The 25,163-nt window shown below is 43.8% G+C and overlaps 4 protein-coding genes and 1 pseudogene across 5 annotated transcripts in view; all 5 read right to left on the minus strand.

Moving 5' to 3' along the window:
- The window catches only part of LOC306943933 (elongation factor Ts, mitochondrial-like), a gene marked incomplete at both ends in the record, with an annotated part of 292,477 nt that overhangs the window by 179,438 nt on the left and 87,876 nt on the right, over positions 1–25,163 (minus strand). The window lies entirely within an intron of this gene.
- LOC306912322 (mitochondrial ribosome-associated GTPase 2-like) lies at positions 187–1,425 on the minus strand (the record flags this gene model as incomplete). The annotated part of the gene is made up of 1 exon (XM_079488462.1): positions 187–1,425. One exon carries the CDS (start codon positions 1,423–1,425, stop codon positions 187–189), a length of 1,239 nt encoding a protein of 412 aa, XP_079344588.1.
- On the minus strand, positions 2,871–3,305 carry LOC306915429 (large ribosomal subunit protein mL42-like; the record flags this gene model as incomplete). The annotated part of the gene is made up of 1 exon (XM_079492754.1): positions 2,871–3,305. The coding sequence occupies one exon, from the start codon at positions 3,303–3,305 to the stop codon at positions 2,871–2,873; it is 435 nt and encodes a 144-aa protein (XP_079348880.1).
- Positions 5,741–13,079, minus strand: LOC306912331 (elongation factor Tu, mitochondrial-like; the record flags this gene model as incomplete). The annotated part of the gene is made up of 6 exons (XM_079488474.1): positions 12,953–13,079; positions 12,312–12,463; positions 11,999–12,213; positions 10,880–10,942; positions 9,958–10,422; positions 5,741–5,796 (listed from the first exon to the last, which is right to left on the minus strand). The coding sequence occupies exons 3-6, from the start codon at positions 12,186–12,188 to the stop codon at positions 5,741–5,743; spliced, it is 774 nt and encodes a 257-aa protein (XP_079344600.1). The 5' UTR covers positions 12,189–12,213; positions 12,312–12,463; positions 12,953–13,079.
- On the minus strand, positions 12,193–16,102 carry LOC306912339 (elongation factor Tu, mitochondrial-like; annotated as a pseudogene). Its single transcript has 3 exons — positions 14,737–16,102; positions 12,312–12,463; positions 12,193–12,213 (listed from the first exon to the last, which is right to left on the minus strand). The product of its transcript is annotated as an elongation factor Tu, mitochondrial-like (transcript).

Raw genomic sequence — 25,163 nt, forward strand, 5'->3', positions numbered from 1 at the left:
GATTGATTGATTGATTGATTGAAAGTACAGGGCATTAAATCTGTCCCACTACTGGACATGACAGGGTTGGTCCCATTGGAAACCTGAGGTTGTCTAGAATCAAATGGTATCTTTGGTCTAGCTCTAAATTTGAGCGTGCCACAGTTCTTGGGAGGTCCTAAATGGAAGCCAAAAATCCAATTCCCACTATCTGTGTTTATCCTGTGTTACACCCTGGATGTTGCCATCATACAACTCTCTAAGGTGGAGGATCAACTCCTCTGTGTTGTGTCCCGTAAGCGCAGACACGGGAATAATCCTCTGGGGGGCGACACGACTCCTGAGTGTCTCCAGTTGAGCGCGGGCCTCGGGCAGGTCCATCTTGTTGGCTACGATGGCGTGCGGCCGCTCAGACAGACCGCGCTCGTACTGCTCCAGTTCATAGCGCAAGTGCTGGAGCTGGGTCCAGGGCTCCGGGGCGGACAGGTCCAGGATGAAGAGCAGGAAACGACAGCGCTCGATGTGCTTCAGGAAGGAGATGCCCAGGCCGCGGTTCAGATGGGCCCCGCGGATTATGCCCGGGATGTCCGCCACCGCCACCTGTTCGTGATCCCTGTACTCGACCATCCCCACGTGGGGATTGAGGGTTGTGAAGGGATACGCGGCCACCGCGGGTCTGGCGTTGGAGATGGCCCTCAGCAGCGACGACTTCCCCGCATTGGGAAAGCCGACCAGGCCGGCGTGGGCCATGGTGCGCAGCTCCAGCTGGAGGGCTCTCTCCTGGCCCGGCGTTCCTGGTGTGGCCGCTTTCGGAGCGCGGTTTTCGTTGGACAGAAAGAAGCGGTTCCCCTTCCCTCCGGCCCCTCCGAACACGGCCACAAACTCCTGGCCGTGATCGGAGAGGTCCGCTGCGATCTTTCCTTGTTCCTTCACCGCCGTGCCGAGCGGCACGTAAAGGAAGGTGGGATGGCCGTTGCGACCGTAGCAGTTCTTGCGGCCCCCCGGTTGGCCGCTTTCTCCGCTGTACACTGGAGCGATCTGCGCCAGGGATTTCACAGCCCGGTCCACTTTGATGACGATGTTGCCTCCGTCGCCTCCGTCACCTCCGTCGGGACCGCCCCACTCTTTACGAGGCTCGCTGTGGAAGGTGCAAGCCCCCTTCCCGCCGGACCCCGCGCGCAGCTTCACATTGCGGTAGTCAACAAAGTAACGGCCCAGATTTTTTTCAGACAGTTCTTTCTTTCTCTGGGTTGCTCTGGCTTTGGCACACTGTGCACAGGTGGTGGTGACATTTCTGATGTTACCAGGAGCAGCAGCCGCTGATGGCCACCTCACAGCTGCGGAACATCTGGACGCAAACAAGGCTGATCTATTCCTAACGTGCGTCAGTCCAAGTGTGTGAACCAACATGGTGAGGTTCAGCAGGAAGGTGCTGCTATTTGACATGGCGTATAAAAGCATTCTGCTAATAGCCTACACTTTATGTCACCTCAATCAGTGCCTTCCCCATATAAACAATGCTAGTAGCAAGCTATACTTGCCAGGATTCTTCAAAGTCATGCCATTTAAACGTCATGCCGCATAATTACTAGGGAGTCGAGCTATATGTGTGGAAGTCGCTCTGGATTAAGAACGTCTGCCAAATGCCTAAATTGTAAATGGCGATGTCCGACTCAAAGACGCACGCACATATGTGACGTCAGCTGTGTTGATGTCGGTTTCTATTTTCTATGACATCAGCCTCGGGTGACCAAAGTTGAGCCAGGCCTTCTCCTTGCATGGGGACAATGGAACGATGGCACGTTCCATCGTCAGGAACAAGGGGCCGTCCAAAATCCCCATACAAGGAGAAGGCCTGGGTAACTTCTATGACATCAGTCTCGGGTGACCTAACTTGATGCCAATGCCAATGGCAGGCAATTCCTGTTATATTATTATCTCAGGTACTGTGTACATTTAGTTTGCGTAAAAAGAGACCCCTTGGTTGTATGGCTGTACAGCCTGTAAATAAGCTAAGACCCTACGATTGTGCCTTTTTTAAAACAAGCTTCTAAATATCTGAAACCCCTTACTTGTACTGTAGATAAGCTAAGGGAGACCATACGGCTGTGCCATTCGTAAAACAAGCTTCTAAATATCTGAAACCCTTTAAACGTGCTCAAACTTTATTCTTTCCTGCCTTGATCTCCTTACCTCCCCTCTCTCTTCTTCCCCTTCTTTGTTTTCTTGGAAAAAATGACACGATGGGAACTATGCACAAAGATTAATTTCACCCACTTTTGAGCAGCACTAGCCTCTCCTATGCTGTCTGTCTGTCCGTTGATTGGCTGAGCACGGATGTTTGATGAGTGAGTGCCGCTCACTTCACACAGGTGTGATATATACATATATTGTTTTACTTGTTAAAGCATTCATTTTCATTTATTTTCGGTTTTTATTTAGGTTTTATGACCTCAATTACCCCAAAAAACAGAACTTTGAACATTCAGTGGAAAATCTGTGGTCTGCAGTTCTCTGGGGTTTGGAAGCCCTTTGAGCTGCAATGAAAACAGGCAAAATAGTGAAAACAGTGACATCTGCTTGCAAATCCCATTGACATATATGGGATTTGCAGGCTGTGACATCACAAACAGCAGGAAAAGCAGAGCAGAGAAAATCTATTGAATGTTAAAAGTTCCGTTTTTTTGGGTGCAATTGAGCTCAGAAAACCTAAAAAACATTAAGACAAATTACAAAAACTTTTTTAATGTCACAATCCCTTTAAACTGTGACAATAAAGCTAATTCTGATTTTGATTCTAGGCCTTCTCCTTGTATGGGGATGTCCCATAGGGGGATGGGGATGTCCCCATGCAAATTACACAAACGACTCAAGTGCATTATTAACTATTATCATCTGTCCTTTGGGGGATCCTTCTTCATCCGTCTGGTGCGGTACTGTCCTCTGGGGTACCAGCGGTGCTTCGTGGTGTGGAACATCTTGCTGAGCTCCTCTACGGTCAGTCCTGGGTTCTTCTTCAGCACCCCCACACTGAGCTGGGCCTTCAGCACCTGGTCGTGCGTCTCCAACGGGCTAGTCACCGGGTCCGGCCGCTCAATGGGCTGTGTGAGCTCGTACGGGACATCGACAGAGGGATGGTAGCACACTATGGTTTTCCCATCCTGTGTCACACCTAGTTCCACTTTGAAGTTCACATCTTCCAATGAAGGACCACTGAGGGTTGCCTTTTGAAGAGTTGGCACGAAACTTGTTTGCCAGTGCCGTAGTTGAGTGACATTAAACAATCTTGTAGACAGAGTTAACCTGGACAAATGGCCCGACGCCATGCTTGGAAAAATGGTACGACTTGTAAGTCTGCAAACAGACTTTTATGTTATCTAGTGGATGCCCCACGAAGACCAGGCACAAGGCTCCAAACCTCCCGGCAAGAACACTCTTGACTCACTTGACTGGTTTTGGTTGCTTAGACATACCGGTAGACAACAATGGCAACAATGCAAATTAAGAAAGACCTTTCACCAACAAAACTGTAACTTATCCACTACATCACCTGCATCTACATATATGGAGCTGATGACACATCTACGTCTGACATCACACACTCCTTATAAGGTCATAGCTGACTCGACTCATGCTGACATCACCGGCCCTAACAGGGCCCTCATCAAACCCTGAACACTCAAGACACTGCCCCCTGCTGCCACCCTTAGATCTCCATATATGGAGCTGACCTGTTCTGACATTCCATATGTTGATCTGACCACATCAAACCCTGGCCTGTACACTAAAGACAGTTTTCTACCTCTGGTCTGCTTTGAGGCAGGACTCCAGAGAAGAAGGGAAGATATAACCTCATTGTCAGCTCTGTAGCAGTGGCCGGCAAACTGTGTTCTTCTGGATCGGACTAGTGAAGAAACACGGGGAAGGTTGCCGTATATTAGATTAGTCGATGGGTGGCTCTTCCAAGACAGATTTTTCGCTCTCGTTAGAAGGCGGGTGTAAGTACACAGGCTACGTGCGCCCGGTGCTGGAATATGCAGCCCCAGTCTGGCACAGTTCCTTGACTGCCAGCCAGACTAAAAGTCTGGAAAGAGTCCAAAAACGGGCTTGCAGAATCATTCTTGGCCGGAGGTACTCGGGATACACAGGAGCTCTCCGCACCCTCACATTGTGCACCCTAGCAGAGAGGCGCACCCACCTATGCCTTGACTTCGCCAGGAAGCTGTTCAAATCTAACTTCAGGAACTGGCTACCTCCCCTCAGAAAAGAGATCTCTGGACGTCAAACTAAAAATGGAGACGACCTGGACACCCCATCATGCAGAACTGAGAGATACAGAAAATCATCAATCCCATATATGTGTGGACTTTTAAATGATAGTGGATTTTAGATTTGAGTTTTACACCATTTGGATTTTTAGATAGGCTATTGCATTTTAGATTTGAAGTTTTATATTTGTGATCGGCAAAATAATTCAGTGTTTTTAATGGCACCTGTCTTTTAAAACCTGTGATCATGCTGAAAGTTGAATAAACATAAACATAAAAAAGTGCCATCCAACCGTTTCTCTAGTTTCTTTGAAAGTGTCCATGTCTCAGAGCCATAGAGTAGAATCAGCTCAACGGTTGTACTTTTAACATCTTACTAAGCTGGGATGACCAGATCTTATGCATGTCATTGCAGGCTGACCAGGCCATACCCTTCCTAGTTTGAAAGTCCTTTTGGGAAGAAGATATATATGAACCCAAATACTTGTAGTCATCAACCTGTTTCAGAGGAGTGTTGTTAAGTGTTTTTATAATGTGGTTATTGTTGGATTTGCATATATTCACGTATTCAGTTTTCGTCTCGTTGAGATAAAGACCAACACAGTTGGAGGCCTGCTCAAGAGACTGAAGGAGAGCATGAGCGTATTCCAATGATTGACTGATAATTTGTGTTGTATGAGGGGGAGGGGCGCAGTCGAAACACAGCCGAAAGCCATACAACAGCTTGTAGTCCAAAATGTGGACTACAAACCATGTGACTTCCATTGGAAATGCATTGGGGCGGCCATGACACTCACAACATTCATACAACAAGCATGCATCAATGTTTTAAAGGTCTGAGTGAGGCCTAAGGGTGCACTCACACCTTTAATGCAATTATCGTGCTCGTTGGATCAATGCTGTGTAGTATCATGGCCGCCCAATGCATTTCCAATGGGAGTCACGTGGTTTGACACAACATTGTGTTGTATGAGGGGGAGGGGGGGCAGTCGAAACACAGCCGAAAGCCATACAACAGCTTGTAGGCGCAACATCCACACAACATCCACACAACACAGAGGGTGGGGTTAACCACCAACCAATAGGAGAGAAGGGCTGTTTTGTATCCCAATGGGCGGAGTTTAGTTGTAGTCTCCTGAGTCCCGCAGAAAAGTCCGACTGAGAGTGACAGAGTGTCACCCGTGCGCAACTTGGAGACCTCAAATAAGCCATCTCAGTCCGTGATTTCTAGCACTTTTGTTCAACAATGTAACTGTTTTAATTAATCCTCATCTATCTATTATAGTTATTTCAGTTTTGAATACTTTCTGTTTTCCATTTCATATATTTTATATTGCTGTATTTAATGTATATTGTTTTGATTGATTGATTGATGGAAATATTTATTAACAGTTTGCAGAATTACAGTACATTTGGACCCTGTGGACCTTAATGACCAAGTGAATAGAGAAAACAGAAATAAAAAGTTGAAAAAGAAACCTGTGCTTTTCTCATTAGTTCATCCAGAACTCCACATCTGGGTAGATCCACGTGACAGCAGTGTCTTCCTCTGTCCAGATCACAAAGTCACAACACACTGATTCTGTGACAAAGATCTGTGTCTGTAATATTGGTAATATTGGTGTATTTTTTTCAGGGTGACCAAAACTCTTGTCCTCACAGGCCTGAAGGATGGTGTGAAAATGGACCATATATGCACCCGATACGCTCTTACTGTGAACTAGTCAACTGAGTGATTGCTTCTTCTCCTCTCTTCAAGGGGTTGCAAGAGAGGCTTATGTCAGACAACAGACAGCAAGCAAACATCTGAACCTCATTGTGGAGCCATGTGGGTTCTTCATCAATCCATCGTTTCCTGAGGTTGGGGCCTCACCTGATGGCATCATACAGTGCGGCTGTTGTGGGAAAGGCTGCCTGGAGGTAAAATGTCCATTTTCCCACCGCCAGAACTCCATCCTCCTGGCCTGTGAGGACAAGAATTTCTGTCTCCACAGAATTAATGGCAACTTAACCCTGAAGAACAGACACAGATCTTTGTGACAGAATCACAGTATTGTGACTTTGTGGTCTGGACTGAGGTAGACACTGCTGTAATCCGGGTCTATCCAGATGTGGAGTTCTGGAATGAACTATTGAGGAGAGCACAGGAGTTTTTTGTCAAGGTGTGTCTACCTGAGCTTGTGGCAAGTCATTTCACAAAGGCACACAAGCTTGTAAAAGACAAAACCCCTGCCTCATCCACTGCGATTCAAACACCTTCACAACCCTCTACCTCATCCACTGCGATACAAACACCTTCACAACCAGCCACCCCTACATCCACCTCTACCTCATCCTCTGTGATCCAAACACCTTCACAACCATCCACCTCTACATCATCCACTGCACAAGAGCCAAGAGCTAAACTTGCCAAAGAAAACAAATCTGCAGACAGTAAGAAAACAAAAAATAAGAGGGAGTATTGCATATGCACAGGCACTGGAGATGGCACCATGGTGCACTGTGACACCTTTAGATGTGCCATAAAGTGGTTTCACATCAGCTGCGTTAATTTGGATCATGTGCCAGAAGACAGAGAGAAGTGGTACTGTGCCACATGCACAAAAAACAAGCCAGTTTGCAAGCTCACACCACGTCAAAACGCCAAGAAAGTGAGCTTGTAGCCACGGACCACCATTTGATGACATTTAGCCTCTCAGACCCATTTGAGCCACTGACCACCATTGACATTTAGCCACTCAGAGCCAAAACTAAACAATATGTTGTTGTCGTTGAATATTTTGTCCACAATTGCATGCTGTGTTGATATTGGTAACATTAGGAGAGATAACGGGCAAAGAAAATTGATGAAAATATCAATTCTTCTACATTCTTTAATTGTGTAGACTTCTTGTAAATTAAGTTTAAAAACAATGTAACTCTTGAGAGCGTAAAATGAAACCAATTGGACCCGTATGGGTCCATTTGGTTTCATTTTGCACTCAAGAGTTACAGATTTATAAATTTGTATATTTATTACAAACTCTCCATTTAGCTGGGGACCACCTGGAACCCCCTCAAGGACCACAGGTTGAAAACCACTGGTTTAATGCAATCAGATTGCACTGACTTTTCTGTTTGGATAGTTGGGCTGTCATGGCCAGAAAGTGTTCCCACATAACTTCCGGGTATGTGAAGATGATGTCACGTGCATACCCTCTACTGGCCTTCACTTTATTGACATTTAAATTGTCAACTGTACTTTAATAGTAGTAAGGCACTTTAGCTTCTTGAGTGTTGCCAATGTACAGTACTGTTTTGCCTTCACTTTATTTACATTTGTAGCAGAGCTGCACTGCGACAGTTTTTGTTATTGCACAAATAAAGGCATTCAGGACTATAGTAATTGTCTATCATTTCATTTCCACTCATGTTACGCTACATATGAATGACACACTTAAGCGCTGTAGATCGGCTATTTTTGCATTAGCGATGTTATAACGTACACAAACGCTCATTGTTTTTAATCATGAAGGTACACGATATGAATGACACCATTTCAAGATTCAATGTTTATTTCAGACACAAAGTTCAACACAAAAACAAAGTAGAAATAATGTAATAAAGTTTTTATATTGTAACTTTGAATACTTAAGTAAAAAATGTGTAAACAGCTCATGGTACAGTCAGACAAAAGGATAACACAAAAAAGTCCTGAGGACTTGTTTCCATTGTGGTCCCATGTATTCAATTCAATGCCAGAGAACATGGCATAAGTGCATAATATTACCATTGGGCTCAAGTTGTGCTTTAATGTTTTTTTTTCTTCCCATATAGCAATTATAGCCTGTGTATTTTATACAAAACACACTATATAGCTCACTATACGTCAGTGTGGTGTGTATTGAACTTGTAGATCAGCTAATTTGGTGCATGATATCTGTAGTGTACATAGCTAAATATAACTCAAAGAAAAAATGGTTAATGAAAGAAACGGTAGAATAGAATACCTTGCTGCACATACAGATGCAGATTAACGCAGGAATCATCGCCAAGGCTTGTGGACATTTGCCAAAATTCAATTTAAGCCAGACATACTAAATTAATATTACCAGAAACAAAGAGATGGCCCTAAAATACCATAACAGGTATGTAGGTAAGTGTTCAAATGGAACCAGATGGACCCATAAGGTCCTTGCAAATAAAACTTTTGAGAACTACTATTACTAGTTGGACTGCTAATATGCCAGTGTCATCTCCTCGCTGGCATTGCCCCTGCAGATGTGAGACGGGAAGCCACCAGCCGAGTAGAGATGACAAAAGCTACCAGCGATAAAACGCCACCTCCTTCATGGACACGAACCCCCGGCCCAACGACTGAAGTCAAGGAGAAGCTTCCTCAGCCATGTCCAGCCCCTTACAACATCTCGGGAAGAAACCAGACAACAATTTATTCTTGTACGTTATACTTGTGGGGTTTATTAAGAGAAGCTGTTAATGCCACCACTTATTATTTCTCAACTCCAGTATTTAAATAATGCTGTGAAAAAAACAATAAACAAAGTTATACAAAAAAAAAAAGAAACCAGACTCCAGCTATGGACAACAAAGCTTGAAAATGACCCCCCTCCTATTTACATGGGAATCCCCCCCTCTGAAGACCTCCCTTCTGGCTCAGAAGCACCATGGGTCCCGTGGAAGACTTTCAACCGCCTGAGAACAGGAACGGGGCGATCAAAAGCTGCTATGGCCAGAAACATTGTACTGTAAAAAGGTCTCTTTTCCCTTGATCTTTTTAGTATTAGTACTATTAGACAGCCAAATCAAATCATAGTTGTTCAATCAATTATTAAATCAAAGCAAAAGGTACAAACAATATTAGTTTGCCTCTTCTACAAAAATTAAAGTTACAAGTTACTGTCGCGTGTTGCCATTCTCTTGTACTTGTATTATTTCCCACCACGGAGTACCCTTGCATCTCGGAGGACAGGCAAGACGGGCAGTGTCAGTAGGCCAATCAGAGGCAGGCGGGGCCTTACCATGTCTAATCACGGACGTAGAAAGAAATCACGCTGGCCAGATGGGGCTACCAAAACGGCCCAACCATCTGTGAATGTGGAGAAGAGGACCATACGATGCAGCACTGCCTTGTCTGCCCTCTACTACCCAAACCTTGCAGCTTAAAAGATCTCGCAGAGTTAAACAATAATGCAAAAGACTGTGTAAAGAAATGGGAAACTGTCATCTAACCACATGCTTCAAAGACACGAAAAGAAGAGTGTCATTAAATCAGTGTCATACATATTCTGTAGAAACCTGGAGACTAATTGGGTCGTATGATCAAAACTAGATAAAGATACAGGTCTCCACCAGGGCAGGTCAGGTTGTGGCCTCCTGATGGCACTATAATAGGCCAATGTGAAAAGGGTGCTGTAATATATCGGGTTCGGTAGTAGACTGGTATTTATGAATGGACACGGACACAGTGCTTCTGTTTAGATGCCGGGACAGAGCCTACAGTATGCGCCTGAACCGCTAGGCCAGCGAGCGCCCTGGATTTGTTTTTTGTTTGTTTTTTTGGGGGGGGGGGGGCATTTCACAATAGAGCCATGCAATCCTCTGAGCTCCCCACTTGCTTGTATCTACAATGTGTGCCGGATTTTCATGAAGTGACCGGACACATACGGACACATACAGACTCCCCAGCCCACCCCACCCAACATTCCCTCACCTTGGCCCACCGCCACCTTGTAGCCCCCAAAGTTGATATTGTCTTTGTCCGTCATGGTCAGGATGTCCGTGACCAAGCCGGTGCCAATGGTCATGTTGCCGTCGCGCAGAGTAAACCGTTGACCCCTCTCGAGAATCATCGTGTGGCGGAGTGTCAGATTCAACGAAGTGTCCTCCCCAGGCATCACCATCTGCTTATCGGCTGGCAGGGTCACACTAGCCGTCATGTCCCAGGTTAGAGAGAACATAACGGGCATGAAATTGCTGACGAATGGCCTGTGTCTGCCTCCTTCTTCCTTACTCAGAATATATACCTGTGCCTGGACCTTCTGGTGTGGCATGGACGATCCTGGTTTGCTCATCACCATGCCTCTCCTCACGTCCTCTCGTTTCAGACCTCGGACCAGAATGCCCACATTGTCTCCTGCCTCTGCCCGATCCAGAGACTTATGGAACATCTCAAGGCCTGTGACCACAGATTTGAAAGCCAGATTATGCCCCATGAACTCACAATCATCTCCCTTCTTGATAACTCCCCTCTGCAACGTTCCAGTAATAACATGAAGTATTTGCACTGTGCCCTTCTTTATCCATTGTGTAACAGCTAGGGTGAGCAAGCAATTTGTGTGTATATGTATGTATTTGTATATTCGTTTGTATCTGTGTACTGTATGTTTTGTGTATTTGTGTACTGTATATATTTTTTGTATTTTGTTTATGGGTCCCTCTTGAAAATTAGATGCTGCATCTCAAGGGGCTGTCCCTTCAATTAAAATTTGAAAAATCTAATAAAACGAGTCATAAATAAATAAAAATCTATATTTAACCAAGTCGGTGAAATTGAACAAAGGAATACAGGATTATGTTACAATTTACAACACAAAATCTGTAATCAAATAGGGCTATGAAAAGGCCTGTCTGACCTGGTAGGGGAGCAGCATCCACCTGCTGTGGCTGCCCCTGTGCAGCTTCATCATCCACCTCCTCTACAGTATGGAAAAAAACATGAAAAACAACACGGCAAAATGGTTTTAAAATAGGAGGTAGAGAATATGTTTTATAAAAAAAAAAAAAAAAACAAGTAAGCGGTTAAACGTTGAAAAATGAAAACAAGATAACATGTTTTTAAAATCATATAAACAATGAAAATAGCTAAACAATGAAAACAATTAGGCAGTATGTTTTTTTTTTTTTAATAAGTAAAGAACTAGAGGGTGAAAATGAAACCAACTACGCAATATACTTTAAATAGGTGTTTTTCAAAACATGAATGCCACCATTTTCAACTATAAAGTGGTGGAGTTTCTGATAGAGCTCAAATACATCATTCCTTAGGATAATGTCCATTCTAACACCTCGTTCAGTGACGTCGATTAACAGGGTGTAAAATGCTAATAATCGTGACTCTGAAAACTTTGCGTCTTCGTTCATCGCAAGGAAAACACTTGAAAAATGATTTAAAAAACTTGCTCCATTTTCAAAGAGGACTGTGTACGCCTCTGCTACGATATCATACACTTTATGTTCTCTATAAATGTCAAAAAGCGAAATTAAAACATTACATTACATTTGCATTTACAGCCTAGTTTAACAAAAATAATGCGTTCCAACATTTTGCTTAACCCCTCTATAATACTGCCCTCGGATGGACTACCGGGGGGCTGGCTGGAAGCAAGCTTTGAGAAAAAGGCTCCCATATTTATTTTTTCTTTTCTTTTAAATTGTTTTCGGTATAATAATAAAATCACAATGAGCGCATTCGTGAAACCATTTACGCTTCACGAATCGCGATCTAACACGCAGCAAATATCACGAGTGTGACTCAAACACGTGGCGCGCCACCAGGCCAGAGCCTACAGTATGCGCCTGAACCGCTAGGCCAGCGGGCGCCCTGGATTTGTTTGTTGTTTTTTTTTGGGGGGGGGGGGGCATGCAATCCTCTGAGCTCCCCACTTGTTTGTATCTACAATGTGTGCCGGATTTTCATGAAGTGACCGGACACATACAGACTCCCCAGCCCACCCCACCCAACATTCCCTCACCTTGGCCCACCGCCACCTTGTAGCCCCCAAAGTTGATATTGTCTTTGTCCGTCATGGTCAGGATGTCCGTGACCAAGCCGGTGCCAATGGTCATGTTGCCGTCGCGCAGAGTAAACCGTTGACCCCTCTCGAGAATCATCGGGTGGCGGAGTGTCAGATTCAACGAAGTGTCCACCCCAGGCATCACCATCTGCTTATCGGCTGGCAGGGTCACACTAGCCGTCATGTCCCAGGTTAGAGAGAACATAACGGGCATGAAATTGCTGACGAATGGCCTGTGTCTGCCTCCTTCTTCCTTACTCAGAATATATACCTGTGCCTGGACCTTCTGGTGTGGCATGGACGATCCTGGTTTGCTCATCACCATGCCTCTCCTCACGTCCTCTCGTTTCAGACCTTGGACAAGAATGCCCACATTGTCTCCTGCCTCTGCCCGATCCAGAGACTTATGGAACATCTCAAGGCCTGTGACCACAGATTTGAAAGCCAGATTATGCCCCATGAACTCACAATCATCTCCCTTCTTGATAACTCCCCTCTGCAACGTTCCAGTAATAACATGAAGTATTTGCACTGTGCCCCTCTTTATCCATTGTGTAACAGCTAATGATGTGGTAGGTGGTGGGGTAGGTGGAAGAGGGTGAGCAAGCAATTTGTGTGTATATGTATGTATTTGTATATTCGTTTGTATCTGTGTACTGTATGTTTTGTGTATTTGTGTACTGTATATATTTTTTGTATTTTGTTTATGGATCCCTCTTGAAAATTAGATGCTGCATCTCAAGGGGCTGTCCCTTCAATTAAAATTTGAAAAATCTAATAAAACGAGTCATAAATAAATAAAAATCTATATTTAACCAAGTCAGTGAAATTGAACAAAGGAATACAGGATTATGTTACAACTTACAACACAAAATCTGTAATCAAATAGGGCTATGAAAAGGCCTGTCTGACCTGGTAGGGGAGCAGCATCCACCTGCTGTGGCTGCCCTAGCCCGTCTCCGGACCCCCCGGGTTGAGCTCCTTTGGACCTACCACGTAGGGTCCGGTCTCACCGGCATCACGCGACGTGGGACGCAATCTGACTTACCCTGACTTAGCCCTGTGCTGCGGTGTCGGTGTCACGCTGACATATTCCAAAAGAAGCATATGGACGCTATAGGATACAACGAACCCTCTCACCCCCCCCCCGAACGGCACAGAAGCCGTTAAGTATTTTTAATGTTTGTACGACCGTTTGGCAGCTCTGAAATTCTCTCTTCGGTCCCTCCTTGTTGACATCTCGGTTGGCTAGAGGTAGGCTAGCTGTAGGCTAGCTGCGCCTACGAGGCGCGTAGGGAGGCGCAGCTAGCCAACCGAGAGGCTGGAGGCGGTACAATGGGATGTCAACAAGAGAGAATTTCAGAGCTGCCAAAACGGTCGTACAAACATTAAAAATACTTAACGGCTTCTGAGCCGTTCGCGGGGGGGGTCAGAAGGTTCGTTGTCTCCTATAGCGTTCATATGCTTCTTTTTGAATATGTCAGCGTGACACCCACTTTGCAGCACAGGGCTAAGTCAGGGGAAATCAGATGGCATCCCATGTCGCTTGAATCCGGTGAGAAGGAACCCTACATAAAGTCAACAAAATGTCAGAAACTTTAACGTAGGGTTCCGAAAGGAGCTATGGCTGCCCCTGTGCAGCTTCATCATCCACCTCCTCTACAGTATGGAAAAAACATGAAAAACAACACGGTGAAATGGTTTAAAATAGGAGGTAGAGAATATGTTTTATAAAAAAAATAAAAAAAACAAGTAAGCGGTTAAACGTATAACGGTTGCAACAATAACAATTAATGAACCAAATATAGCAAAAATGAGGGAGGTGGTGGGTCAGTTCATAATAAGAATAATTAAATAAATCAGTAAATAAGTTTAACGGTAATTTATTAAATCAAAACAAAATAATGTTTTCAATAACAAAATGTTCACTTAATCAAATGAAAATAAAATTAAACTGCCTCATGTATGGGTGCAAAGTCCAAGGGTCCTGGCACTGTCCAAAACTAAACTAAATGTCCAAAAAAGAAATCAAAATGGCACCCAGTCAATGTTGTGTAGTGGTAAGTCCCTCTTACCACCCTGTACACTGTTCGGCAAAGTCCGTCCTTAATCGAATCCGCACTCCAGGGAAATAATCCAAAATGGAGAGAAAGTTCTCCTTCTCCTTGGTATAAATCCAACACGATCCGAATACGCTATAGCAAGGCTTGGGAAATATTCCTCCTGCTTCTTAGCCTGTCTGTCTCTCCCTGTCCCCCTCCACTCTGGACTGACAGAGTCCTCTCTCCAGGTGGCCCAAACATTGTGATTGCCCATGTGATTGCTCCATCAGCCAGGTGAGCTGTGGGCGGGGCCTCTCAATCCCTGTCTGTTGCCATAGCAACACCTATATCTCACTGGCTTTTTGTGGCATATAGTCCAGCAGATAACCAGGAAAATCTCACAGAGTAACAGATATTAGAAAATAATAAAGTACATGAAAATTAAGCATAGTAAACAAAAAATACACAGAAACAATGTGACTCTGGGCACAGATGTTACAAACGTTGAAAAATGAAAACAAGATAACATGCAATCCTCTGAGCTCCCCACTTGTTTGTATCTACAATGTGTGCCGGATTTTCATGAAGTGACCGGACACATACAGACTCCCCAGCCCACCCCACCCCACCCAACATTCCCTCACCTTGGCCCACCTTGGCCCACCGCCACCTTGTAGCCCCCACAGTTGATATTGTCTTTGTCCGTCATGGTCAGGATGTCCGTGACCAAGCCGGTGCCAATGGTCATGTTGCCGTCGCGCAGAGTAAACCGTTGACCCCTCTCGAGAATCATCGGGTGGCGGAGTGTCAGATTCAACGAAGTGTCCTCCCCAGGCATCACCATCTGCTTATCGGCTGGCAGGGTCACACTAGCCGTCATGTCCCAGGTTAGAGAGAACATAACGGGCATGAAATTGCTGACGAATGGCCTGTGTCTGCCTCCTTCTTCCTTACTCAGAATATATACCTGTGCCTGGACCTTCTGGTGTGGCATGGACGATCCTGGTTTGCTCATCACCATGCCTCTCCTCACGTCCTCTCGCTTCAGACCTCGGACCAGAATGCCCACATTGTCTCCTGCCTCTGCCCGATCCAGAGACCTATGGAACATCTCAAGGCCTGTGACCACAGACTTGAAAGCCAGATTATGCCCCATGAACTCACAATCATCTCCCTTCTTGATAACTCCCCTCTGCAACGTTCCAGTAACAACAGTGCCCCTGCCTGGGATCGTGTGGACCCCTTCAATGGGCAGCAGGAAAGGCTTTTCCAGTTCTCTCTCGGGCAGAGGAACATAGTTATCCATGACCTCCAGCAGATTCAGTATGGCATTCGCTCCGATTTCGGGCCGTCTGTTCTCCAGCGCGCAGAGGGCGGAGCCGACGACGACCGGCGTCTTCTCGCCGTCGTAGCCAAACTCGCTGAGCAGCTCGCGGATCTCCAGCTCCACGAGCTCCAGCATCTCCTCGTCGTCCACTGCGTCGGCCTTGTTGATGAACACCACGACGTGCTCCACGCCGATCTGCCGCGCCAGCAGCAGGTGCTCGCGAGTCTGTGGCATCGGGCCGTCGGTGGCCGCCACCACCAGGACGCAGCTGTCCATCTGCGCCGTGCCTGTGATCATGTTCTTGACGTAGTCCGCGTGTCCAGGACAGTCTGTGTGAGCATAGTGCCTAGTGTCTGTGGTGTACTCCACGTGAGAGGCGTTGATGGTGATCCCTCTGAGTTTCTCCTCGGGGGCGTTGTCAATGTCCTCGTACCTCTTAAAGCTCGCTCCACCGTCTCCCGCCAACACTTTGGTGATGGCTGCAGTCAGTGTGGTCTTGCCGTGATCGACGTGCCCAATTGTGCCAGTGTTTATGTGGGTTTTTTCTCGAGTTTACGTCTTTTTAGCCACTGCGGCAAATGTCCGCCAACTCAGGGGTACAGTGCACGGTTTGAAGGAACTGCAGCGCAGGAGGCTTGGCGAGGAAATCTTGAAAGCGGGGCAACATCCTCGCAACCACAAAAGCCCTGCCATTTTGAACTCCTTGACAGATCTCAGTATCTGTTAGTCTTTGTCTGCCAATATATACGTATGTAAGTATATGATGGTGCCATGACTCAGGTTAGACAACTCCATAATATATGTACATATATTAGACTCCATATTTGGGTGTAGCATCATTGGGAACTCCTTATGGTTATGGCTGATTCACAACCATATAAGGAGTCAGAGGTCTGCCGACCAGACTGCTGTCTGTCCAAAAAGTTTCATTAACCCATTTTGTAATAAATAACCACACAATATTGCATTGCTTAGATAATTAGCATATTCCACATTCCTTTAGAATATGATAATATTCCAAACATTCAATTACACGCTTTTGGGATTAAGATTTAATTAATCAAACACTTTTTTAATTTATTAATTTATGCAAAAAATGAATATGCAAACAATGCCAATTAGAACAATAGACCTGTCACTTCAATTACAAGGTTTAGTTTAGAGTAATCGTGCCTTGTATTTCTCTCTCCCATGCCTTCAGGTGCCTGTCCCACCTGTATGGACCTGCAAAAGTTTTTTTTAAGCATTTTTCATTTTCATTACAAATCCCCCATCGCCCCTCCCTCCCCAAGGTTCCACTTATCGTTGCAACAAGAGAGGACATTTCATCAGTTAGTTCGACATTTTACAATATATAGGCATATTGGCTGGTAGACTTAACAATAAGATTGAAAAGTGGGCATACATACATACATAATATGACATTATACGCAATGAAACCTCGACACACATATGCGTCTCCTCATGCCGAACAAGTTCCGTACTGTTACTTTTGACCTCTGACCTCTAGATCACCCGCCATTTTGAATTATATGAAAATCAATTAAAATGCATCTCCTCCCAGGATCTTTGGTCAAAATGCACGTGTTTCCCCGTTTCTCTCCATTGACTTTCAATGTGTGTGGGTGCGTGCACGTGTGTGCATGTGCGTGCATGTGCATCTTTTTGTTAACAAACTTTTGGGATTTGTTTACAAACATTTTGGATTTGTTTACAAACATTTGAAATTTGTTTACAAACATTTCGAGGTTTGTTTACAAACATTTCGAGGTTTGTTTACAAACATTTCGATGTTTGGTTACAAACATTTCGATGTTTGTTTACAAACATTTCGATGTTTGTTTACACACATTTGGGATTTGTTTACAAACATTTATGATTTGCTTACAAATATTTGGGATTTGTTTACAAACATTTCGAGGTTTGTTTACAAATATTTGGGATTTGTTTACAAACATTTGTGATTTGTTTACAAACATTTGAGGTTTGGTTACAAACATTTCGAGGTTTGTTTACAAACATTTGTGATTTGTTTACAAACATTTCGACGTTTGTTTACAAACATTCGGTATTTGTTTACAAACATTTCGGATTTGTTTACAAACATTTGATGTTTGTTTACAAACAAACCCCAAATGTTTGTAAACAAATCCCAAATGTTTGTAAACACATATCAAAATGTTTGTAAACAAATCCCAAATGTATGTAAACAAATCCCAAATGTTTGTAAACAAACCCCACATGTTTGTAAACAAATCCCACATGTTTGTAAACAAATCCCAAATGTTTGTAAAACGGTGAGGATGCGAAGCCCACAACCATTGCGCTATATTGAAAATGCAAACTTTGACCAGGCATAGCTCATGAACCGCTTGACCGTCGGCAATGAAACCTCGACACACATATGCGTCTCCTCATGCCGAACAAGTTCTACAATTTACAATTTACAATTTACAATTTAGGCATTTAGCAGACGCTCTTAATCCAGAGCGACTTACATTAAGCAAGAACAAAAAGCATCACATATGTAAAATGCATTTATCGCGAAACATGCGTAAGCTAAGAACGTGACTAGAACATATCTATATAATGACACTATACATATAAACTATAACTAGAACATATCTATATAATGACACTATACATATAAACTATACATATATGCTATACTATGCTGTACATATATACTATGAAGTGCTATGACTACATACAATGCACTTATTGTGCTGTCTACATGACATGCTATAAGTCTGTTTCAAATGCTATATAAGTCTAAGAAGTGCTGTCTAAGGGGGGTTAGTCCTGTACCTGCCTGTAGACCTTCTCGCAATTTGGTGTTGGGGGAATTTCTCACTTGAACGGAGTCAATGTGTCCCTAGACATGACAAATCAACGAGGTGCTCGTCCGCCATAGTGCCACGAATGGCGCAATGGCCACATCAAATATGGCCGCCATCGGCTATGATGAAAATACAACTTTTTTGTTTCTGGGTGTATTTGCACATGTAATACCTCCATTCTGACTAATTGAGGCATGTGGAATTCATTTCTGATACTATTTTAATCATTGTGGGTGATATTGACCTTGAAAGGTCATGGTCAAGGTCATTTAGCTATTCCAAAGACATTGGCCATTGTTAGGAGTAAAAATAAGTGCAATAAGTCTATTTCAACTAATTCTGACATTTATAATTCATTTCTGATATTGTTTTGACCATTAAGGATCATCTTATCATTGAGGTATCAATATAAATATTTTTATTCAATAACTCAATTACGATTTTTGTCTTTACTTTCACTTTTATTGTATTTCTCGTAATCATTTGTCTTATTTATTATATCAAAATACATGAACATACAAATATAACAATTCTAAATGTCCCTCTTTAACTTTTATTTTAATTGAGTGCTTTAATTAGAATATAAGTATGCAGAAAATAAATGTTTTATACAAACAAAATAATAACACAAAATAAAATAACACTTTTACTCAAAGTGCACAATTGTGTGCATGCCAGTTAGTGTGATGGGTTTTACATGCATGAGACTCCAGCAGCACGGCAGCCACATCGGCATGCCAATTCTTTGGAGTTTGGCTGGATCATCAAGAATGCTGTAGTCTCCAAAAGAGATGGAAACTGGAATCTACATGTGGCTACTATCAACGACTCTATGCCAATCTTTGCAGAATGTGACTGCATAAAGTACCTGGCATGGCTCATGGTATCTTGAACAAATAAAGGTTCTAGAGTTCACACATCCTGAGCTCTACAGACGCTTCTCTGTAGGCCATTGAGTTGTTCAGGATCACCCAGGCTGGTTCTGCGCTGTAGGAGGTGACATGAAGGTCGAGCAGACCATTCAGTGAGTGTCAAAGGGTCCAGGTGGTCACTATGTAGTAGGAGCCACACACAATGCAAATTCTGTGGCAGAATTTCTTGTTCCACAAGATTGGGTCAATCACCAATGTCCCCAACATTCTCACCAACAACCACACCATGAAAGACACAGAATGCCATCTCCCACATGCACTGAGCCTTACATTCAATCGTAATGTGGCGAAGCTGATGGACTTTGTGCTAGAGCGTCAGAATCCATACTCGATAGCGGTCAATGTGCCTGTGACACTGCACAATCTGCTCACAAAGCAGGCTGTTGAGTGTTGACCGAGGGGTCGCTGCACGCTTGCTAAACTGTCTAAAAATGGGGAGCGTGTGTACTGCTCATACAGACAGGAAATGTTAGTTGGGAAGACCAAGACATTGAGCACAACCATACCAAAGCGGAAGATACTTCATTTCAACGAGCAACCACAGAAGACACCAACAACCATTCTGAAGGAGTAGAAGTTAGTTTCGTCCAAATACATAGCCGAGGCACATAGGAGTATGGACATTGCTAAGGAGCGGGGCATGAATATCCAGGAGATACTTACTCATGATGTGCTCTCAGCATTTCCGCTGCTTGATGGTGACCTTCCAGCTCATGTCGACAAGTCAAAACCTGCCAGTGAGATTGAGCCTGAACTTGATCTCACCCAATGGAGTCCAAAGTCTACTCTTGCCACTCATGTTGTAGTAGACTTCATGGCGAAAATGCAGCAGATGCCACTAGCACAATTCCCTACTTTAGGTGCTGTCTTCAATACCATCATCAGGTCAACATCATCCCAGAGTTCATCCATATCATACTCGATTCTTACATTGAGTTGTCTCTAAAGGAAGGGGTGCGCATGCGGCGGCACAGATTCAAGAACAGGAATCGACATTGTTGGCATGAACAGAGACTATCCCTCAGCAACTTGACAAATTCTGGGTGTCTGAGGAAAACAAACGGAATCTCCAGCTGCTAGTTCGGGATATGGTGTGCCATCAAGTCTATGGCAAATTTGGTAATGCTACCATCATTGTCAGCTTTGTTGTCTGTGATGATGAGGTGCTCCCAGCAAGAGTTCCCAGACCTCTTGAACTGGATTGAGGAGGCTGACACCAGATTGGTGGTGCATGTGGAGTGGGCTGTTCGAGTGAAGCAGAGCAAGAGAGTTGTCATACAGACACCTGTTACTGCTACACTACACCCCATACGTCCAATCACTGGGGTTGAAGGAGATCTGGCAGCAGTATTGCACTGGTGAGAAGCTGTGCATGCTTCCACTGCATCAAGCAGTCTCTCGTCTTGGACCACCACTAGCAAAGACAGTGATCAAGGCACATATCCTGACTGGAGAAGACTGCATGAGCAAGGTGGGGACCAAACATGCAGCTATGGCTTCTGACCCAGTAAAATATTTAACTAACTGACACCTTTACAGAACAAGATGCAGCGTTGGCAGAGAAGTACTTGGTGCGTGTCTGGACGGGGGCCAGGTCAAGTACAACTGCTGAGACATTTGATGACCTCAGGGTGGAAAGCTATACCAGTGCCAGTGCTGAAATTGATGCTCTCCCTCCCACAAGTAGTGTGATCAGAGGTCACATCCAACGAGGTGCTTTCTGGTGCATAGGGCTTGCCACCTGCTTGAGACAGCAAAGGAACCCAAGTCAAGACTAGAGCCAATGGAACATGGATGGGAGGAGCACTTTGGTACACTCCTGCCATCAAAATGTCTGAAGCCCTTACCACCCAGTTTGCTCACAGTATGCAAGTGTGCAGGGAAGTGACACTTGACGATGTGGCTGCTGTGCTGATGGAGTTCCATGCATAATATTTTGCCATGGAAAACCCCTCATGTAATAAGTAAAAACCCATCACACTAACTTGCATGCACACAATGGTGCACTGTTTTTTTTTGTTTAGATTTTATGGGGGACATTTATAATTGTTATATTTTTAGGTTCATGTCTTGTTATAAATAAAACAAATTGTGGAAAAAATACAATAAAAGTGACAGTAATGACAAAAATCGGAATTGAATTATTGAATAAAAACATTTATATTGATATCTCAATGACAAGATGATCCTTAATGGTCAAAATAGTATCAGAAATGAATTGAAAATGTCACAATTAGTTGCATTAGACTTATTGCACCTGTTCTTACTCCTAACAATGGCCAGGTTATGGCCAAGGTCTTCGGAATGGCAAACTGACCTTGACCATGACCTTTCAAGGTCAATATCACCCACAATGGTTAAAATACTATCAGAAATGAATTCCACATACCTGAATTAGTCAGGATGGAGGTATTACATGTGCAAATACACCCAGAAAAAAAAAAGTTGTATTTTCATCATAGCCGATGGCGGCCATATTTGATGTGGCCATTGCGCCATTCGTGGCACTATGGTGGACGAGCACCTCGTTGATTTTTCATGTCTAGGGACCCATTGACTCAGTTCAAGTGAGAAATTCCCCCAACACCAAATTGCGAGAAGGTCTACAGGCAGGTACAGGACTGTAGGGTAAGTGCTATGGGCCACTTACCCATAGCACAGCGCAGAATGAAACCTCGACACCCATATGCGTCTCCTCATGCCGAAGAAGTTCCGTACTGTTACTTTTGACCTCTGACCTCTAGATCACCCGCCATTTTGAATTATATGAAAATCAATTAAAATGCATCTCCTCCCAGGATCTTTGGTCAAAATGCACGTGTTTCCCCGTTTCTCTCCATTGACTTTCAATGTGTGTGGGTGCGTGCACGTGTGTGCATGTGCGTGCATGTGCATCTTTTTGTTAACAAACTTTTGGGATTTGTTTACAAACTTTTGGGATTTGTTTACAAACATTTTGGATTTGTTTACAAACATTTGGGATTTGTTTACAAACATTTCGAGGTTTGTTTACAAACATTTCGAGGTTTGTTTGCAAACATTTCGAGGTTTGTTTACTAGAGCTGGGACTCGATTAAAAAAATTAATCTAATTAATCAGAGGCTTTGTAGTTAATTAATCTCGATTAATCGCATTTTAATCGCATATCAATATTCAACCCGAGAACAGTGAGAAACCTTTTTTTTCAAATGTTTTTTGGTATCCCAGTGAATAGTGACTACGGGATTCCACTCCTTTTCAACATTTTACTGTCATTAATATACCTTAGAGTTGTTGTGTGGATATAATAAGAAAGTCCCCCCCATTCTGTGTTGCCTAGAACTGGAGGTCTGAAAAAAATCAGTAACATTATGAAGTACATATCAGTGACATCACAAAAATGTACTTCATAATGTTACTGTTTTTTTCAGACCTCCAGTTCTATAGGCAACACATAATGGGGGGACTTTATTATTTCCAGTGCACACAACTCCATAGAAAAATGTTGAAAATGAGTGGTATTCCCCTTTAAGCAATACAACTTTTGTATCCCAACAGATAAACAAGAGCAGCAAGTGCCTATATAGTGTCTTCAGTGTGTATATGAAATACTCAAATGTGCTTTACATGGCGGGGCATGAGAACAAATAAAAACTACTTTATTATGGGGGAAACATTTCACATGAGGTTGGGGCTGACCCACGCTTGTCGCTTGCTACTTCAGTATGTTTCGCATCAGGACAGCTTGACAGCTTCGTGCTGTGGTGAAATCACCGCGCGTCTCCGGTGGTCTGTGAGACATGTTAAACTGAAGCAGCTAGCAAGCCTAGCATATAAGCTAACGTTGGTCATAAATGGATCCTTTCCCTCTGACATTGCACACAGCCATGCCGCTATCCACGCGTCCATCCGATAGCTTTTACATCTAAATGTCCCATCCATGGAGCAAAAGCGATATAAGCGGCTTCTTCATTCGATTCATTTGGGATTGGATTTTGGGCTTTCTGACGGAGCTGTAGCCTGTAGTGTAGAGTGAACAACAGCTGCTGCTGGCGTGCCGCAGCCAATTCAGTACTACTAGAAACACAGTGAGAAACGTTCCGCGGTGAAAAAAAAGGTGCGATTAAATGCGTTAATTTTTTTAACGCGTTCATTTTTCTGTAGTTAATTAATCTCAATTAACGCGTTAAAGTCCCGGCCCTAATTAGTACCAAACCCTGTATGCACCTTGTGCCCATTGAGAACTGTGGGCACATATATGCATATGTTCTGGGAATGTTCCAGGGTCAAGGCATTCTGGTCTCGAGTAGCTAGGACCCTATCTGAATTGTTTGCAATCGAGGTACCATGTCTCCCTCAGATTTTGCTATTAAATGATGACTCCACACTCTCCTTACCAGTCACGCAAAAAAAAGTAGTATATAAAATGGAAAATACTATTTCTGAATGCAGGGCTCGACAGTGCGACTAGGTACTCGCATTTGCGAGTTAAAATATCACCGTGCGAGTTGTCAAATTCACTTTGTAGCACCCGTGCGATTACAGAATTTGACCGTTCAATCGTGATAAAGACAAGGCTCTACAGCAAGTGCACAGTCTATAGTCGCGGTTCTATACCTACATTTATATTTATATAGTACGGCGGTGTCGTTCGCCAAAAAGAGCAGATCTACAAGCTAACAACGTGTCGAGACTCAATGCGGCGTTCATTTGAAGATCTGTCCCTTTTGCTCCCACCGCCCCGCCCCTCCATGTGTTGCTGTTCAGTACTTCTCTTCCCTGTCAGCAGCGAACGCAGCAGGATAGCATGATAGCACAGAAGAGTTGCTAGGACCCCGACACGTTGAATACTAAAGTTATTTGGAAAGTTTAATGTTCAAACATCACTCTATAACTTTTAACCAAACGTGGGTGAAACAGCGTGCGGCCGTGCACGCAAAGAGTGCACGTGTGCACGGATTCTACCAAAACAACCATCGCTCAGCACCTCGCTTACAAAATCGTGTGCGCAGCGCAAATGATAATACGAATGACCGACTTGGCTGGGTACATATTAGTCAGTAGCCTGCATAACGAGCGACGGAAAAAAGGCAAAGATCCCCCCACTACCTCCTTCCACCACGCCGAGGTGTATAGCCTATGTACGATGGTCTGAACTGAAGCAGTCAAAGCCAAGGAGAATGTTACAATACTAATAGTACCATCGAGTAGCCTGCGCCCTGCACCGAATCTCACACGATAGAACAGCAGGATAAAAACGGATAGAAAGTCTGTCTGTCTGTCTGTCTGTCTGTCCATCCATCCATACATGAGCAACATAAAATGAATTGATTATCCATCTATCTATCCATCTATCCCTCTATCTATTTGCATAAAAAACTAATAGACTATCAGCATAAAAACAAATTGATTATATAGATTATATAAAAACAAACAAATCCAGATGAATATCAATATTGTGATCATTTCTGAAAGATTTTTCATATTGCCCGCCCCCTACCTCATATCACTGTATTAAAGAAAAATCACACCTGTGTGAAGTGAGGGGCGCTCTTATCATCATACATCATCATGAATCATCTCATATTGGCCAATCAGAATGCCTGTTGCCTGTGATTGGTTAGCTGATTTGCTCGTTTACATATGACATACATTGTCCTTTCAATGTCAATGGCGTTTAATGTTTTGATGTTTAATTTACGTCATATTTAGCGGAATTTTGACCTAATTTCTCCTTTCATTGTCAAGATATTGAGACGTGTGGGGACTACAGCTGTATATAGGAGGGGATAGCGCCCCTCAAAAACACATTATTTGATAACTTTTCATCGTGCTCCTAAAATAATTTGTGTGCTACTAGATTTTTCAACTTAGTCGCACACGTGCTACTTGGAAAAATGCTAAGCGTCGAGCCCTGTCTGAATGTATTATGGTTGGAAATATCAATTGCGAGAGCTAATGGAGCAAAAAGGCAGTCTATTGAAGCACTTACAGATGCGGTAG

The sequence above is a fragment of the Electrona antarctica genome (genome assembly GCF_951216825.1).
Source record: "Electrona antarctica genome assembly, chromosome: 2".
In the NCBI taxonomy this organism is placed as follows: domain Eukaryota; kingdom Metazoa; phylum Chordata; class Actinopteri; order Myctophiformes; family Myctophidae; genus Electrona; species Electrona antarctica.